The sequence below is a fragment of the Cannabis sativa genome, chromosome 8 (genome assembly GCF_029168945.1).
Source record: "Cannabis sativa cultivar Pink pepper isolate KNU-18-1 chromosome 8, ASM2916894v1, whole genome shotgun sequence".
NCBI lineage: Eukaryota > Viridiplantae > Streptophyta > Magnoliopsida > Rosales > Cannabaceae > Cannabis > Cannabis sativa.
This window is the reverse complement of record NC_083608.1, coordinates 33,418,648-33,435,940: the sequence shown is the minus strand read 5'-3', so window position 1 is coordinate 33,435,940 and position 17,293 is coordinate 33,418,648. Positions and strand designations below refer to the sequence as shown.

Below are 17,293 nucleotides of genomic sequence, written 5' to 3'. Positions count from 1 at the left end.
CCCTCCCTAACTCTATAAATACATATTGTCTCATCACAATTGTATACCTTTTGATAATCAGATAAATAAACTGCTTCTGATTTAGAGATCTAGGGAGGAAGACTTAGTTGATAGTATTGCACTATCAAATTGGAGTAACTGCTGTGGATCAAACAGAGATAATTGCTATGGATCAATCAGGTACACATACCTAATTATTATATCTTATTATTGTGTTCTATGTTATATACAAATAGATCTTGGGTTAATTGTTAATTTATCTAACAACATAAACATAATCTAAAACAATATTATATAGTATATATATATTTGGAACAATGGGTATTACCCATAAATAGTTACTAAATAAGTTTAACTATAAATATTAATTTTAAAAATATCAAACTATCGAATTTTGATCTAATAACGAATAATGAAATCACAAATTTAAATTTTTATGCTTAATTTAACTACTTATTAAAAAAAATATCAAAAAATATCTCTTTTTACACTATATCAAAAAAATATGTTCATACAAAAATATTTAACTCAAACTCAACTTAATTTTTCTTTTCTTATTTTTCTTGCTAAAAAACTTTTTTTTTATTTTTTTTTACCGATGGAACAATCTCAGCCCATATGATAAAAATGAGAGATTTTTTTAATTAGATAGAAAAATAAAACATAAAAACTCAAAATTTTCTAATTTTACTCATTCATGGGTAATACCCTATATATTTATATAATATTATGATGAAGAGAAGAGATAGTTGTATATAGAATATAGAAGAAGAGGAAGAAGAGAAAGAACACGCTAAGGTGGCGTTTGGTTGAGAGGAATGAAAATATAAAAATGGAAATGGGAATGAGAATGGAAATAAGAATGAAATGGAATAAAATTTAAAATGTATAAAAAAAAATTAATAGAAAAATTATTAAATTTTTTCTCATCGGAATGGTTTTTCCTTTCATTCTAAAATAGAATTGTCATTCCACCATTTTGGTGGAAAGGCTATTCCATTGGAATGACATTCCAACACTTTAATATGCAACCAAATAAAGGAATGGAATGGAGATTGTTTCCTTTCATTTCCATTCTATTTCATTACCTCCAACCAAACACCACCTAAGTGTTGAAAGGGGGTTATTAATGGCTTGAAAAAGGTTTTTACACCTTTGTCAAAAAAGCCTATTCCTTCTACTACTAAGTACTAAGGAATTTAGTGAATATGCCTTTAAGAATAAACAAACTCAAAGAGTTTTCTAGTTAGTGCCCAATAAATAGAAAGCAAGTGTTTCCAAAAGATGAATCAAAACCTCTATTTACAGTGTTAGGATTTTACATTTCAGATCACACACTCCAATGACTATTACCAGTTGTAATAGGACATCAAATGGAGATTAGAATGTTGATCATTGATGATAGAAACGTCTCCCATAAATTCTCAATATTTTGCAACATTTTTGTCCAGAAAAGGCACCAGGCGATATATCGGATGGAGTAATATCATTGAGCCCCTCTAGATACATTGACAAATGCCGAAAACATCCCATGCACTGATTTAGGCGACATGTCACCTTAGGCAGTTTTTGCACACTAGTTTTGAGTTTCGAATACCAACTTAAACCCCTAATGATGCGTGTCATTTACCATAACAAATTTACTAATTAATTTTATTTTTATATTACTAATTATTTTAGTATAATGGTAAATATAGGTCGATCCACAATGACTATATTTAATTTATTATTCACTATCAAAAATAAATTAAATTAAATTAAATGGGGGTTTTGAGTTACAATTAAATAGCTTAAAAAGAAAATAAATAAGGAATGACAATTACGATTTTAAAAGCAGTTAAGAATTATTCTCCACCTCCAACAATCAATCAAGAACAACAATGATAAATATTATATTTTACCGTAGAATTTAACTATTAACCCCGCACATAATCATTTCTCCCAGTTTTCCTATTACAGTTAATTACCAAGCCTATATAAACCCCGCAAACCCTTCATACAAGGGGGACGAAACTCTCTAAGATTTACTCTAAGCTTTCTTCTTCACTAAGAAAACCTTTGAGAGAAAACTCCATAACAAGAATTAGGATTCTTCAAGATTGTGAAGCTCACTTGTAATACATTCAAAGCCTTAAAGGCAAATACTCATGGATTAGGATTCATTAACACTCAAACCACGTAAAAATCTTCATCTCATTTACTTAATCATTTATAGAATTTATTAAAGCTCTTATTTATCCAGTTTTCAAAAATCTCTATAAACACTTATGGTTGCTTTAAAAAAATTGAATATAGGTAACTAAATAGTTTTCGAAATAGATTTATAAATGACTTAAGAGTATGTTTAATGATAGTGAATTGCTAAAGAGCATTAATAATACTTAATATCATGAGGTGACATATTTAAAATTAATTAAGTTCAATATATTTTGATAAGAAAACTTACCGTCAAATCTCCATATATTTTAATTTTATCACTGATCCTTCTTATATTTTCTTTGTGTGTCAAAACTATCTTAAATTTATTTCTGTTTGCAAATTTAAAATTTTAGTTAAACTTCACTCTTAAACTCAAACTAGGACTGCCACTATATACACGTATGTACCGTAATGTGTATCTATTGTTATTTTTCTAAATTTTAATTATTGCATTATTTTATTTACTTTTATCCAACAATTATTATTCATCAAATAAAACCAAAAAAATTAATTAATTGATAATTAATAACAATTCTCGAGAAAAATGATACTTTATTATTATTATATTACTTGTTTCGATTGCATTACGTATACTTGTGTATCAAAATTTATCGAACAACTATTGTCTCAGCAATCATTTGCGAGAGAGAGAGAGAGAGGGTTTCATCGATCTGGGTTTGATTTTATTTTGTAATATCTTTTGTAATTATTTTTATTGATTTTAATTTTGTAAACAATTTTTATAAAGTTTAAATAGTTAAGATTACTTGGACCAATAAACACATGACACGTGTACATAAGTATACACCGTGATAGTTCTAGTTAATGTTTAATGGTAAAATTTAATTGAAACTTTAAATTTTCAAACAGAAGTGAACTTCAGGTAGATTTACCACATAAAAAAAGTAAGAGGGTTAAATTTATACAAACTAAACTAAATGGAGTTTGACCGCAAATTTCTCAATTTTTATTTGTAGGTAACATAATAGTATCTTCAATAATAGAGAATTGCTAGAGAGCATCAATGGTACTTAACACCATGAGGGGACATATTTAAATAGCGGCATAAGTACATAAAGTTTTGAGTTTGTAAGCAGCATAAACCCAATGATTTTTTTTAGTGGCATAAGTACCCAATGTTTGTAAAACTGTAATTTTTCTCTATTTTCGTCAATATAGACTCCGTTTTAAATTTATTAAAAAAAGATTTGGAAGTAACTGATACTACATATTTTTCGTCCAGACCAAATAATCTAAAATTTGGGTCTTATATGTGTCATGTTTAAGACAATAACAGAGTCTGTACTGATGAAACTGAAAGAAAATTAAAGTTTTATAAACATTGGGTACTTATGCCACTAAAAAAAATCATTGGGTTTATGCCGCTTACAAACTTAAAACTTTAGGTACTTATCGCACTAAAAAAAATCATTGGGTTTATGCCGCTTACAAACCTAAAACTTTGGGTACTTATGCCACTATTCACCCTAATAATTATTATAGAAAACTAACTCGTAATGCGCGTAATCTCATGGTGATGTTAGGTACCCTTGGTATCTAAGAACATCTTCAACCACTCTCTTTATTTTTTAGCTAAATTTTAATTAAATAGCTAAAAGGTTAAAATAAAAAGTTATTTTTATTATTTTGCTCTAATCATGCTTCCTATTTTAGTTAGTATTTGATTATTTTAATAATATTTTATAAATGAAATTTGTTAAATATAAATTAATTCAATAAAATAATAAAAAAATAATAATATGCTTGATTAGAATACTACTAAAAAAATTAGCAAAATAATAAGGAGTTTCTTACATGAGAACAAACTATTCATTCTCTATGAAGTCATTTTTTATATGGTTTGAGCTTATTTTTAAACCTCAATGTCCTTATATAGTATGATTACATATGCTCTAAATAATAAGACATCACAATATAACTTATAACAAATTTTTAAAAATAATTGAATGATATTTAAAATAAGTTAAAAAAAATGAAGTTTTATATGAAAAAGTAATAAATTAAATAAAGGGCTATTTTTTTATTAAAAAAAAACTAAACTAAAGAGAAGTGGGCTGCCATTAGCTATGTGGCAAGGGGAAGCCGGGGGGAGGTGGCTTTTGCTGCAGCGACTGTGATGCAGCAGGAGCTGACTCCAATTGTGGCGGAACTGCTGGCCATTCGAGGAGGACTACAGGCAGGTATTCAAAGGGGCGTGAGGCGGTTTACACTTGAAACAGATTGTCTTGGAGCGGTTCAATTGATTAAAGATACGAAAGAAGGATGTCGGGACATTGACGGACTGTTATTTCAAATTAAAGAATTGCTTTTGCACCCCTCTGTTATGGGTTTGTCTTTTATTTTTAGAGAGGCCAATTATGTGGCTCACATTTCAGCCAATCAAGCTTAGTTATCTAAAGCTAGCGCTATGTGGATTGGGGTTTCACCCCCTTATGTTCGTCATGCTTTTCGAGCTGAGGAGCCATTTCCTTTGTAATCGTTTGGGTTTATAAATGGATTCCTTCTAAAAAAAAAAAGGCTTTTTATAATAATTTAAAAATAAACTGAAAGACTATATAATCCCTCAATTATTTTTTAGGGATTACAGACTTCCTAAATATATTGTAGACTATTAGATTATAACATAGGATGTATTTTTTTTTATAACATAGGATGTATTTTTTTATCCAATGATGGTAACTTGTTGATTAAAAAGTAAGGACAAAAATAATACTATAGTAGGTGACTTGATTTTTTTTGTGCCATTTAATTTTTTAATGTTAGTTGTCTCTTCTTCTTCACCAAACTCATTGTAGCTTCTTTATCTAGCTTTTTTTGTTTCCTATTTTATCTATTTTTATTGTCTAATGAGAGCGAAATTTTTTAGAGAACCAATTGTTGATCTCTTTTGTTGGATATCTGAGATTGCAATAGATTTTGCCGAAGTTTGTAGTTTTTTTGGAATTGCAGAAACCTAAGAGCTACAAACTAATGTTCTTGTGCTTTTAGCTCTCCGATTTCAAATTAATTTTTTCCTTGATTTGAATGTTCTTTTAGTTCTCCAATTTTTTCAAAACCAAAGCTTAGTGGTTTACCTATCCTGAAAGTTTATGTCCTCTTCCAATATATCATGCATACTTTTCTCAGGATAAATTTGACGAATACTAACGATGCCAATAGAGACCTTTTTTTTTTCGGACATTGCAATCTTGTCTTGTTTTTGATGAGTTTGTTAGTGGTTTGCTCAACGAGTGTTGTGATAGCTTCAGTTATACTTATGCATTTACAGAGAAAAGACTATAGTAGCTTCTTCGATTCATAATGAGTTATTTATTAAGAGATGAAGCTCTGAAAATTTAAAGGTTTGGACTTGTGGGCATTTGGGAAATAGGTTGAAAGTGAGGAAGAATCGAACGGGTTTATGTGGGTTTGTTATAAAATTGCCAAAGGAAGGGGTAGAAATGCTCAAAGATAAGAAGCAAGTTGTGAATAGGAGAAAATGAGTATTCTTAAGTCTAGTTGGAAAATATTTTATGGTTGTGGCTGAGTTACCTAATATTGTTCAGACCATTGATGAATCATAAGAGAGTGGAAAATATGAATGCTGTTTTTAATTTCATGCAAAAGGAAATTTGTCTTCAAAATTTTTCATATAGTTGCAATGGAATGATGGATCCTTTATTCTCTGCTCTTGATAATTTTTTGAATGTGGTTGCACATGTTGGCATCCTGGGCAGCTTCAACCCAAATGGGTTTGTTGTTCGTTTACTAATTATGTAATGTTTGGAATACAAACTCATTCATTGAAAATACTACCCAATAAAACTAAGTTATATATGTATCCTTGTCAATATAAAAATTTACACAAAAACAAAAAAGATATTAAAAAATTATTTATCTCACTAAAAATTATGTACCATCCAATTATGAAAATATATTTTAGCAAGTTAATTTCACAGTAGTTACAATATAATATTTTTGTCCTATTTGAAGGATGTCAAACCTCAAATTGAACCGAGATTTTAAATAGGTTTCCAAATTGAAATTTTGTAAACTTTCCATACCAGAACACTAGTATTTTGTGACAATGTATTTTATGTAAAAATAAACTAAAAGTTGTAGATAATTTTTAGAATATAAGTACAAAAACCACATAAAATATCAATTCTCTTATAATTTTTTATCCCTCAAGTTTGTTTAGAATATTAGTACAAAAAAACACATAATGTAATGAAAGAACTACTTATCCAATTTTCAAGATTCAAGTTACCGAATTGTTCATGGTTAGATTGTTTAATTTCAACTCATGCATTCAAGAATTGGATTGAAGATAAAGCAGTAAAACACACAATGATTTACAAGTTTCATCTGCACTGAGAACAAATCTCAGCCGACTAGTGCTTGGGTTCCCCGAACCAGGGTAATAACAGCTACTAAATCCAAAAGATTCGTATTACAATCTCTAGTTCAGACTTAGGAATTTAATACAATCTTTACAACAATTAGTAATGAATTACCAACAACAATCAAGATTCTCGATTGTATGCACACAATCCCTTGTGCAGCAGCTAAGTTCTTCTTCGACACTTCTCTTCAATCTGAAATCCCTTCAGATCTGATGACGAAGATGACACTGAACTCTCTTCAGTCTGAACTTAGCAACACCAGACTCTGATCTTTCTGTTTCTGGTATAGATCTCCATCTCCAAGCTATGCAATCAGACTTGAAAGACAACTACGAGCAATACAAGATACTACACAAACTCACACGATATAACAGAACTAACCAAAAATATCAATTAGCTAGCTAACTCATTTACAGAATGAAATTAGCTATTTATAGACAATAGTTCAACCGACCTAAGAACAAATAATATCAACAGTTAAAACATAACAGACCCACACAGACTTTAACAGAAAGCTAGTATGCAGTTATAACAGATTAAAACTACAGATACGACTGGACTCACTATTAATATAATCTGTCAAAATAATGACCCTTACATGTAGCATGTTGAAATAAAAAATGTTAAAAGATACCAACAACGTCTAACACATCTAAAAATATTATATTATTATTAATATAATTAAGTATTATGTTCATATAATTTAATATAATAATTTGTATGAAGGCCTTCCTTATACAAATAGTGTAAAATTTCCATAACTTTGAAAAATTCTCTATAGGTAAATAAAATGGAAACATTCAAACATTTTCGTTATTATTGTCAAGGGTTTAAATCAAAATTATTAAGTATGATAAACTAGCCTAGAGGAAAGATAAAATCATGGGAAATATGGAGGAAGTAACAGATACATTTCTATATTAATTAACGTGTTATTTACTTTCCTAGTAATTTGTACACTATTACGTTTGTTACGTATTTTCCTAGTTCCAAATGTTATGTTTTTCTTTTGAACATTTGTTATACTATGATGAGATAACAGTTTCAGCATTTTTCTTTTTTATTTTTATTTTTAATTTTCCTGGAAATTGGTGAGCGACTGAGACCAAAAGAATAACTCAAACTGCATTAAAGGTTCAATCACACTATAAATTCTAGCTTTTAAGAACTTTGTTTCTTTAACTCACTTATCAAAGTACCCAAAAAAAAAAGAAACATCACACACGCGCTGATAAAGAGATTGAATCCTGATACATAAATAATAGGTGGGCTTAATGCAGAGAATAAGAGCTACCAAGATCTTCCCTTACCTTTTGACCAACTCTACCAAAAGTTTCACAGCAAAATCTTCTCATTTAATTCCGCTACTTCCAAACAGATCTTCTCTTGCTCCATTTTCCAGAGGTATATATGGATGTCTATGCACATGCTTTTATAGTTTTTGACTAGTTATTTTTGGTGGTAATGAAAATTGACTTCATAACAACATTGTTTTTTTTTTGTATTTTTTTTTTCATTATAACATAGAATAGTCAATTGATCAGTCCCAAATAAATGGGCAAATGTTTTGGTAATGTACCCATTGCAATGAAGTTTCTATTGAAGACAGAACTGACTCTTTGCATTTTACAGAAATATATTTTAAAATGATTTCCCCCATGTCATATATTGTTCTTTGTCGTAATGAGTTTTCATTTTTTTTAGTACCTTGCTTGATTGGATTAAGGGAAAATTACAAATTTCCCAATAAAAAATTAAGGATGCCCTGTTTTCTTATTCCTTCCTCTTTCGTTAAGGAAGATGTTTCATTGGGCATCAAAACTTTGAAAAGAAAAAAAAAAGTGTATCATCAATTATAAAAGACCTGAGACTTGTCCTTCACGTTGTACGACTCTATTAAAATTTGAAGACTGAGTCAGGTGTTGAAATTGTTTTTATATTCAGATCATATAAATAATAGTTCATTCCTGATTCAATCCAAGCCGGCTTCCACAGTTTCCTTAGCTTTTGCAAAAGAAACCATGCCGAAAAGTCAAGTTGACTTACTTAAGGCAGATGAGGATTTACATGGCGGGGTTTGTGTTGAGTTGAAAGAAGCTATGGATTCCCAGGAATTTTCTATTCGGCTTAGTGCTTCTTTGTCTCAATGGAGGCTACAAGTACGATGTCCTTTTTTCATTTGATGATTCCAAGACTTTTCTTCCTTAAATTGTTTTATTATAAAATAGATCAATTATTATTTTTGTTCTTGTATGTAATATATACAGGACAAGAAAGGTGTTTGGATCAAACTGCCTATTTCGCAATCTAATCTTGTTGAAGCTGCTGTGAAGGTGAACTTAAATAGTACTTAAAAGTTTATTTGCTAACCCCATTCATGTTTGTTTGTTTGGCTCATGTTTTCTTTCTATCTTTTCTATTTTGCGAAATGATCCTTGTTTTATGTTTGTTTTTCAGGAAGGATTTAAATACCACCATGCTGAACCAGATTACTTAATGTTGGTCAAATGGATTCCTGAAATTGCTGATACTCTGCCTGCAAATGCTTCCCATCGAGTTGGGATCGGTGCTTTTGTCATGAACGATAATAGAGAGGTATTTTTTTTGTTTTTCTTAAGATTTAAAACTTGTATAAAAGAGGGAGACAAAGACATATTTGTAAGTGTATAAAGAGTCCACACCAAAATAAATTCTTAAGAAGCTAATTCCTTACAGAACCGAAAAACAGAAATCCCTCAAAATCTTTTACATCAAAAAGCCACATGAAAACCCCAAATTTTATTTTATCTCATATGGATTTCATACTGTCCTCAGTTTCATCCAAGATTATCCTATTCCTGTCCAACCAGATGAACATACGTCAGAAACAGCTACCTTTCATCAGCTTTCATGAGCTTCATCTCTCGGAAAAGCCAAAATATTTAAGTGGATATGCATTACAAGACATGTTAGGAATTAACAGCCCTAGATTGAATATTCATTTTTTTTTCATGTCCAACAGTCAACTTTATATTAAAATGCCTTCTCTCATGTGTTAATTACAGTATTAAGAAAACCTGTACTTTTTTTCTTTTCGATTTCATGCATTTTGAATTCAATACCAGATGCTTATCTGATGCTTATTTTATAGTTGCATTTACTCTTTGACTGTATAAGTTCATAATTAGGAATTGATACACTTTGTATGCTTTCAACTGCTTTCACTGTACTGATTTTCACTGATCATAAGTTGTTTGTATAACACACGAGCTTGATACCATGACCTAGTATAATTTTCATTTGAAATTAAATTATTTCTTTTTGTAGGTGCTTGTTGTTCAGGAAAAAAATGGTAAGTTTAAAGATTTGGGTGTCTGGAAGTACCCAACTGGCGTTGTAAACGAAGTGAGTACATGTACATTAATTTGTGACCTTTATGGAATTACTTTTAAATCTTTATAAATATATTGTTGAGCATGGATTGAGAATTTCCATCAACAGGGCGAGGATATTTGTGATGCTGCAGTTAGAGAAGTGAAAGAAGAGACAGGAGTAAGTTACAAAATTGCAATTTCTGTTTCCACATATATATGCTTTTTCAGTGCAGCCACATCTCATTCAATTGTGAATCTAAGACTCTTTGTTTTATTTTGCTTTAGGTTGACACAGAATTTGTGGAAGTTTTAGCATTTAGGCAGGGAATATTCTGACTCACATATTGACTAAATCTTTGCAGTTGTTTTGTGCATGTAAATATGTAACTAACTATATGAATCTCATCTCCTTTTCAGGCAAAGCCATATGTCGTTCTTCAACAAGTCTGATATGTTCTTTGTTTGCATGTTAAAACCTCAATCCTTCGAGATTCAGAAGCAGGTTGTAGAAATTGCTGATGCGAAGGTAATGTCTGGTGACAATCGTTCATCAAACTTTACAATTTCTTCTTTATAGAATTGCATTAGCCTTTTTTTTTCCTTTCCCTTTTTATGCTGCACAGTTTATTGATGTATATTTTTCTAGATTCCCCGTCTCCTTTTGCTTTACTTTTGCACTTGTGATTTTTCTTGTTTCAAAAGATACCGAACCCTGCACTTTTATCCCAGATGGGGTATCATAAGCTCTTACAGCAGGTGATAGCAAGATTTCTTGTTTGATGAGTGATGATGTTCCAGAACTAACTTTAAAATTGGCACCATAAAAACTAGAACTATGTTTGGTATTGTTTTCTGTTTTTTGTTTTCAAAAAATAGTTTTTGGAAATGAAAACAAAAAATAGTTTTTGAAGTTTTTAAAAACAAGTCATGTTTGGTTAGTGTTTTTTTAAAACAATATTGACCAAAAGTGAATTGGTTTTTAAAACAGAAAACAACATTTTGTTGTTTTCAAAATTCTTATTTTTTGTAACTTTATTTTATGAGAACTGTTTTCAAAAAACAAGGCCAAACAAGCCAAATTATTTTCAAAAAACAATTTTTTGTTTTTAAAAATAGAAAACAGTTTTTTAGTTATAATGCCAAACATGCACCAGAATTCTCGTTTTGTGGAGTATAGAAAGTGAAATTGGGATTAATGTATGCAGTAATAGATATTGATGAAGCCCTTTAAGATGAAAAAACCATGAAGTTTTAAACGTTCTATCTTAGTTGAATTCAATGCAGGAATTATGAATAATCTGTCTTCCTTTCTCAATGGACATAGTAAATGGAAAAGTAGAACAGGAAGAAAAGTAGAACAGGAAAAAAGAATGAGAATTGACTTTGTTCTCTTTGTTTTGATATGTTTTCTGCAGTGGATGCCAGTTGCAGAGTATGCAGCCCAACCATTTATCCAAAACCATGAGCTCTTCAGTTTAGTTTCGAAAATCTGCTTGGCAAAGACAGATTCCAATTATAGCGGCTTTTCTGGACGGGCTACAACTTCATCTTCTGGAAAAACAACACATTTGTACTTCAACCATCAGTATTGTGACAATATACTTAGTTTGGATATTTCACACTAATGTATCTCAGTATAGGACAATTATGCCACAATGGTCTATACCTCTTCAACAGTTAATTCAAGATTGCAGAAATAACAGAATAAACTCTCATGTTTATAATGTATTATAGATATTCATTTCATATAAATTTGTATTTTCAGTTATATTTTCAGCTTTACCTTCCGTTGCAAGTGTTGTAGTATTTAATAGTTGGGAATAGAGTCGTTTGCTAAGCCAGTTTGTTCCATTTAGTCCAAAGTAACTGAGAAAGGTTACGAGTTTACTTTTCAAGTTGTGTGAGATCCCATATTAAGAAATGAATGAAATGACGTTTTATAAAGTAAATTAAACTGGGTAAATAGTGAAAAACGATTCTGTGGGTGATAAGGTACTGGATGAAGTGGAAATAAATTTCACATAAATAATATGAAGACAAATTCATATTAAACTTCAGACACAAAATTTGACATTAAAACAAAAGTTGTTTAACTTGTAACAATTATGAAATAACTTTGTAACGATTATATCTGCTGGCCATGGTCGACAGTTTTCGGCGATTCATGGCGATTTCTGGTTGACGCGGTGCTTCTGGAGTTCGTGGTCGCCGAAGAATGAAGCATTCAAGAGGGAGAAGTAGTATAACAACCGTTCACCTATGTTGGATCTCCAGTTATCTCTCACTATAGATTTTCACTTCTTGTCCATTTGATTAATTTATTGTTCTTGTCGACCACTCATTAAATATTACATTAATTTTTCTTTGATTGTTCTATAAGTGCGCAAGGCAAACTGTACATTGATCAGACTTTTGAAAATACTTTTGGAATTTTCATCACCTGTCTTTATAGATCTAAGGATATAAGCATATGTTTTTTTTTTTTAATGTAATATCCTCTTATTACAAAATTGTCACACTAGGACAGCTGATTACCCACTTTTGTCCATCACATATCTATAGTCAAGTTATCCATTAGAAAGACAAAGTGATGATTTATTTTCATCAGTGTTCCAAGTTTCCAATCCATTTGATGAGTCTTGATCTAACAAAATTATGGCGAGTACGTACATGTGTTTCCGGTGAGAGTGAGTTGATTTCGGTAATGCAAGGAGACTTTAACTTGGCCTAGCTATCAAAGTCGCTTCGTAAGTGGGGCAAATACAGAAGAATCTTTCACCATTGTCGACTCTATCTTTGAATTTGTTTGGATGGATTTTTTTGTTGCTAATTCAGTCTATATATATATATTCACCACATGTTTAGTCTTAAGATTAGTTTAGTTAAGTTTTGGATTAAGTTATTTAAAGGTTGTTTTGTTTGGTACAAATCAACATTACAGCTGTACTTTTCTGTTACAGCTTTGGTTAGTCTCAACTAACCATTTCTTGATTGTATTGAGCTATATAAAGTTCTTTTCCCATTTCTGTAAAATCAGTTCAGTAATAACAATACAAAAGCTCTGATTTTCATATGTTTTCTCTCTATTCTTTCTCATATGGTATAAGACGAACTCAGGCCCTCAGCTTCCATGGCTCGGCCAGCCACTCGATCCCAAGATGGCACTGCACCATCATCGACAACAACACAGCAGAAGTCAATTCCGACTCCATGCCTGCTCCCCCTTCCTCAGCAATTCCTCGTCGAAACCCTCCTGTTCGAGTTCAATCTCAAAATGCAGATCAAGGTCTTCATGACCATTCCACCATTGCTGAAGGCAACTCAACTCAGACTCTCCAATCACGATCGATTGCTGATGATCATTCCAGCCCGTTCTTCCTCAGCACCGGCGACCACCCAGGTCTGGTTCTTGTGACCACAGTCCTCACCAGAACCAACTACCAGCTGTGGAAACGAGGTATCACAATGGCATTGACGACCAAGAACAAGATCGCGTTCATCAACAGATCTCTTCCTCGTCACGAACCTGGTAACACAAATCTAAACTCTTGGTTAAGGTGCAATAATATGGTAATGTCTTGGTTGATTAATTCTGTTTCACCTGAGATTGCACAAAGCATAATGTACTTTGATTTAGCTACTGAAATGTGGAGTGATCTTGCTGAGCGTTTCAATGAAGGCAATGGCCCTCGAATTTTTCAATTACAAACACAACTCACTCGGCTTCAGCAAGGTGACTGTTCTGTTTCTACCTATTTTACGAAATTGAAATCCCTTTGGGATGAGTTGAAAGAATTTCAACCCATAACCACTTGCACTTGTGGTGCAATGAAAGTTTTTTTGGATTCTTACAACCAAAATCAAGTGCTTCAATTCTTGACTGGTTTAAACGAATCCTATGCTTCGGTTCGTGCTCAAATCTTGCTTAACGAACCTATACCAAATCTGTCCCGAGTGTTTGCAATGATTGTTCAAGAAGAACGTCAAAGATCACTAGGAAATTTTGATTCTATTACCTTGGCTGTTGCATCTAGTTCTACCAATCCCCCAAGAACCAAGAAACCTAGACCATCTTGCTCCAATTGTGGAAAACCCGGGCATCTTGTTGACAAGTGCTACTTCCTCCATGGATTTCCTCCTGGTTATGGGGACAAAAGAAAGCAAGACAAAGGCAAAGCCAAGGCCAATGTTGCTACTGCCAACAACCAGAAAAATGACATTGATAGCAGCTCGGGTCACATTGATCTATCCTCTCAATGCCAACAATTAATTTCTCTGTTAAGCCAGCCACTAAGCAACACAACCAATGCAGAACCACCTGCAATAGCCCCTGCTGCATCAAATCTGGCAGGTACAAAATCTAACTCAACTTCTTGGATTGTGGATAGTGGTGCCACTCACCACATGTGTTGCAATTTCAGGTGTTTTTCATCTTTTTCTAATATACCATTCCCTAAATTTGTGTCTTTACCAAATGGACAATCTCTCCCTGTCCACAACATTGGCACTGTCAAGATTAACTCAAAAATAACACTGCAAAATGTCCTTTTTGTACCACAATTTCAGCTCAATCTTTTTTCTATAACTGATTACATGCTCAATTCTCTTAACTCAGTGTTGTTTCATCAAAATTGTTGTGTTATTCAGGATCCTACTCTGAATGTGGTGATTGGGACAACTGAAAAATGTGGCAAATTGTTCTTGTTTCACTAAGAAATTCTTACTACAGCAGCTATTACTGCTCCTACTGTCACTACAGCAGCCACAACTGCTACTACAGTTTCATTTTCTTTCAATAAAAACAATGTAAACCAATGGCATAATCGCCTTGGACATCCATCGATGTGTATTTCAAGTTTTTTCAATAAAGAACACAACATTTCACATCCTAATTCCTCTTTACATTGTCACATTTGCCATTTAGCAAAGCAAAAACGATTGCCATTTATTTTTAATAATCATTTTGCCAAAGACATATTCGACTTGGTTCACATGGACATTTGGGGTCCTTTTCATATAACTACTATAGAAGGTTATAAATATTTCCTCACTATAGTTGATGAGAAGTCAAGGTTCACTTGGATCTACATGCTTAAGAACAAATCGGATGTTCAAAACATAATTCCCAATTTTTTCAATACGATTTGTACTCAGTTCTCATTGTCTATTAAAGCAATTCACTCAGACAATGCAAAAGAATTGAACTTACAATCTTTTTTTGCCTCAAAGGGCATTATTAATTACCACTCTTGTGTGGAAAGACTATTAGAATATTTCTAATTAAGGAAATAAAATAATATTATTGATTTTGATAAATGAATATTTTATATTCATTGAATCTGGATAGAATCAATTACGTAATATTCTATATATGTTCAGATTTCTATATTCATTACCTGATTTGATTTCCTGAATTAATTGTCAAAATATTCTGACAATTAATGTGGCACAGATACTGATGGAGTATCTCACCTATAAATATAGGGTCTGGGTCCCCGAGCTCCTCACTCATTCTGTTCATAACAGCAAATTCCATCTAAAGAGAGTTGAGAGAGCGAGGAAGCCCGATTACCCATGGTAGTCAATTTCCTTTGCAGATCAAAGCTTATGTGGGTTTGAAGCTCAAGATTCAATGGCTGGAGGTATTTCGATCCTTATTCATAGTGTATATATGTTTGATTAATTCCGCACTTAATACTTAAACATATACATTTCAGTTTATACATATAAATGTCTAACAGTTGGTATCAGAGCACTGTTAGACATTTATATGTATAAACTGAAATGTATATGTTTAAGTATTAAGTGCGGAATTAATCAAACATATATACACTATGAATAAGGATCGAAATACCTCCAGCCATTGAATCTTGAGCTTCAAACCCACATAAGCTTTGATCTGCAAAGGAAATTGACTACCATGGGTAATCGGGCTTCCTCGCTCTCTCAACTCTCTTTAGATGGAATTTGTCACATGAATGTAACGAAGTGAGGAGCTCTGGGACCCGTACCCTATATTTATAGGTGAGATACTCCATCGCATTCGTGCCACATTAATTGTCAGAATATTTTGACAATTAATTCAGGAAATCAAATCAGGTAATGAATATAGAAATCTGACCATATATAGAATATTACGTAATTGATTCTATCCAGATTCAATGAATATAAAATATTCATTTATCAAAATCAATAATATTATTTTATTTCCTTAATTAGAAATATTCTAATATTCTCCCACTTGGTCAGCATTTAAACTAAAATATTCAAACCCAAACGTTCCTCATTATATAATAAACATACGAATCATAGCGACATGTCCTCATTATAAGTCGAGTATTATCTTCCATGTATTACGATATATTTATTATATAACAATGTACTTTATGTGGCAATGTACTTAAGTGAATAAACCCTAACCCTTATGTTTATTCAGGTCCTCTTACGATAATTTTCTCAGATGAAATTAAGGTGCACATAAATATGAGAAAATATCGAAATTAGAGTTTCATTAAATAATTTTTGGTTGTACAAATAAAAAAAACTGCATGGGTTAACTGAATCCCATATTTACTTTATGATCCTTGAATTTGTGTTGCGGCATGCCTTTAGTCAAGGATCTATGCGATCACCCAATTCAGTTTGCGTGATTAATGACCACTTATCACGCCTTTTTATGGCTAAATACTTAATGTCGATATGCTAGCTTCGACCAGTACTCTTAGAGTTATTAGCCATAAATATTGTAGCTGAATTTATCGCAAAATTTTCTTAATGGCCTAATGAAACTGTAATTCTGAACTCTAGGCCTACTATGAAACTCTATAATACATCATACGAGATGTATCCTCAAAACAATAAATGAATCTGACTTCTATAGTGGAAATAACAATCAAGATTCTCTACAATATAACTTACTGGTAATCTTAAGGACGTAATAAAATATTAATTTACGTGAATCAATACAACCAGTGAAGTACGTTAGAATCTAATTGGTTAACTATATTTCCAGATGGTCAATTCATCTTAGCAAAATATATAAGAATATTTTTATTTTAAGAAATATATTTCTATTCAAGGAAATAAATTTCTATTTAAAGAAATAAAATAAATAATTGATTTTGTGATAAATGAATATTTTATATTCATTGAATCTGGACAAAATCATTTACGTAATATTCTATATATGGTCAGATTTAAATATTCATTACCTAATTTGATTTCCTGAATTAATTGTCAAAATATTCTGACAATTAATGTGGCACAGATACTGATGGAGTATCTCACCTATAAATATAGGGTCTCGGTCCCCGAGCTCCTCACTCATTCTGTTCA

General features: G+C 31.5%; 2 protein-coding genes across 2 annotated transcripts; both read left to right on the top strand.

The window, feature by feature from the left end:
• The first annotated feature begins 7,783 nt into the window (after nucleotides 1-7,783).
• Nucleotides 7,784-11,740, top strand: LOC115701259 (nudix hydrolase 2). Its single transcript, XM_030629008.2, has 9 exons — nucleotides 7,784-8,009; nucleotides 8,550-8,764; nucleotides 8,873-8,938; nucleotides 9,063-9,200; nucleotides 9,912-9,989; nucleotides 10,086-10,136; nucleotides 10,244-10,278; nucleotides 10,376-10,484; nucleotides 11,374-11,740. Exons 1-9 carry the CDS (start codon nucleotides 7,880-7,882, stop codon nucleotides 11,581-11,583), a joined length of 1,032 nt encoding a protein of 343 aa, XP_030484868.2. The 5' UTR covers nucleotides 7,784-7,879; the 3' UTR covers nucleotides 11,584-11,740.
• Nucleotides 11,741-12,452: 712 nt separating this feature from the next.
• Nucleotides 12,453-14,847, top strand: LOC133030262 (uncharacterized). The gene is made up of 2 exons (XM_061102810.1): nucleotides 12,453-14,309; nucleotides 14,606-14,847. The coding sequence occupies exons 1-2, from the start codon at nucleotides 13,031-13,033 to the stop codon at nucleotides 14,638-14,640; spliced, it is 1,314 nt and encodes a 437-aa protein (XP_060958793.1). The 5' UTR covers nucleotides 12,453-13,030; the 3' UTR covers nucleotides 14,641-14,847.
• Nucleotides 14,848-17,293: the final 2,446 nt, after the last annotated feature.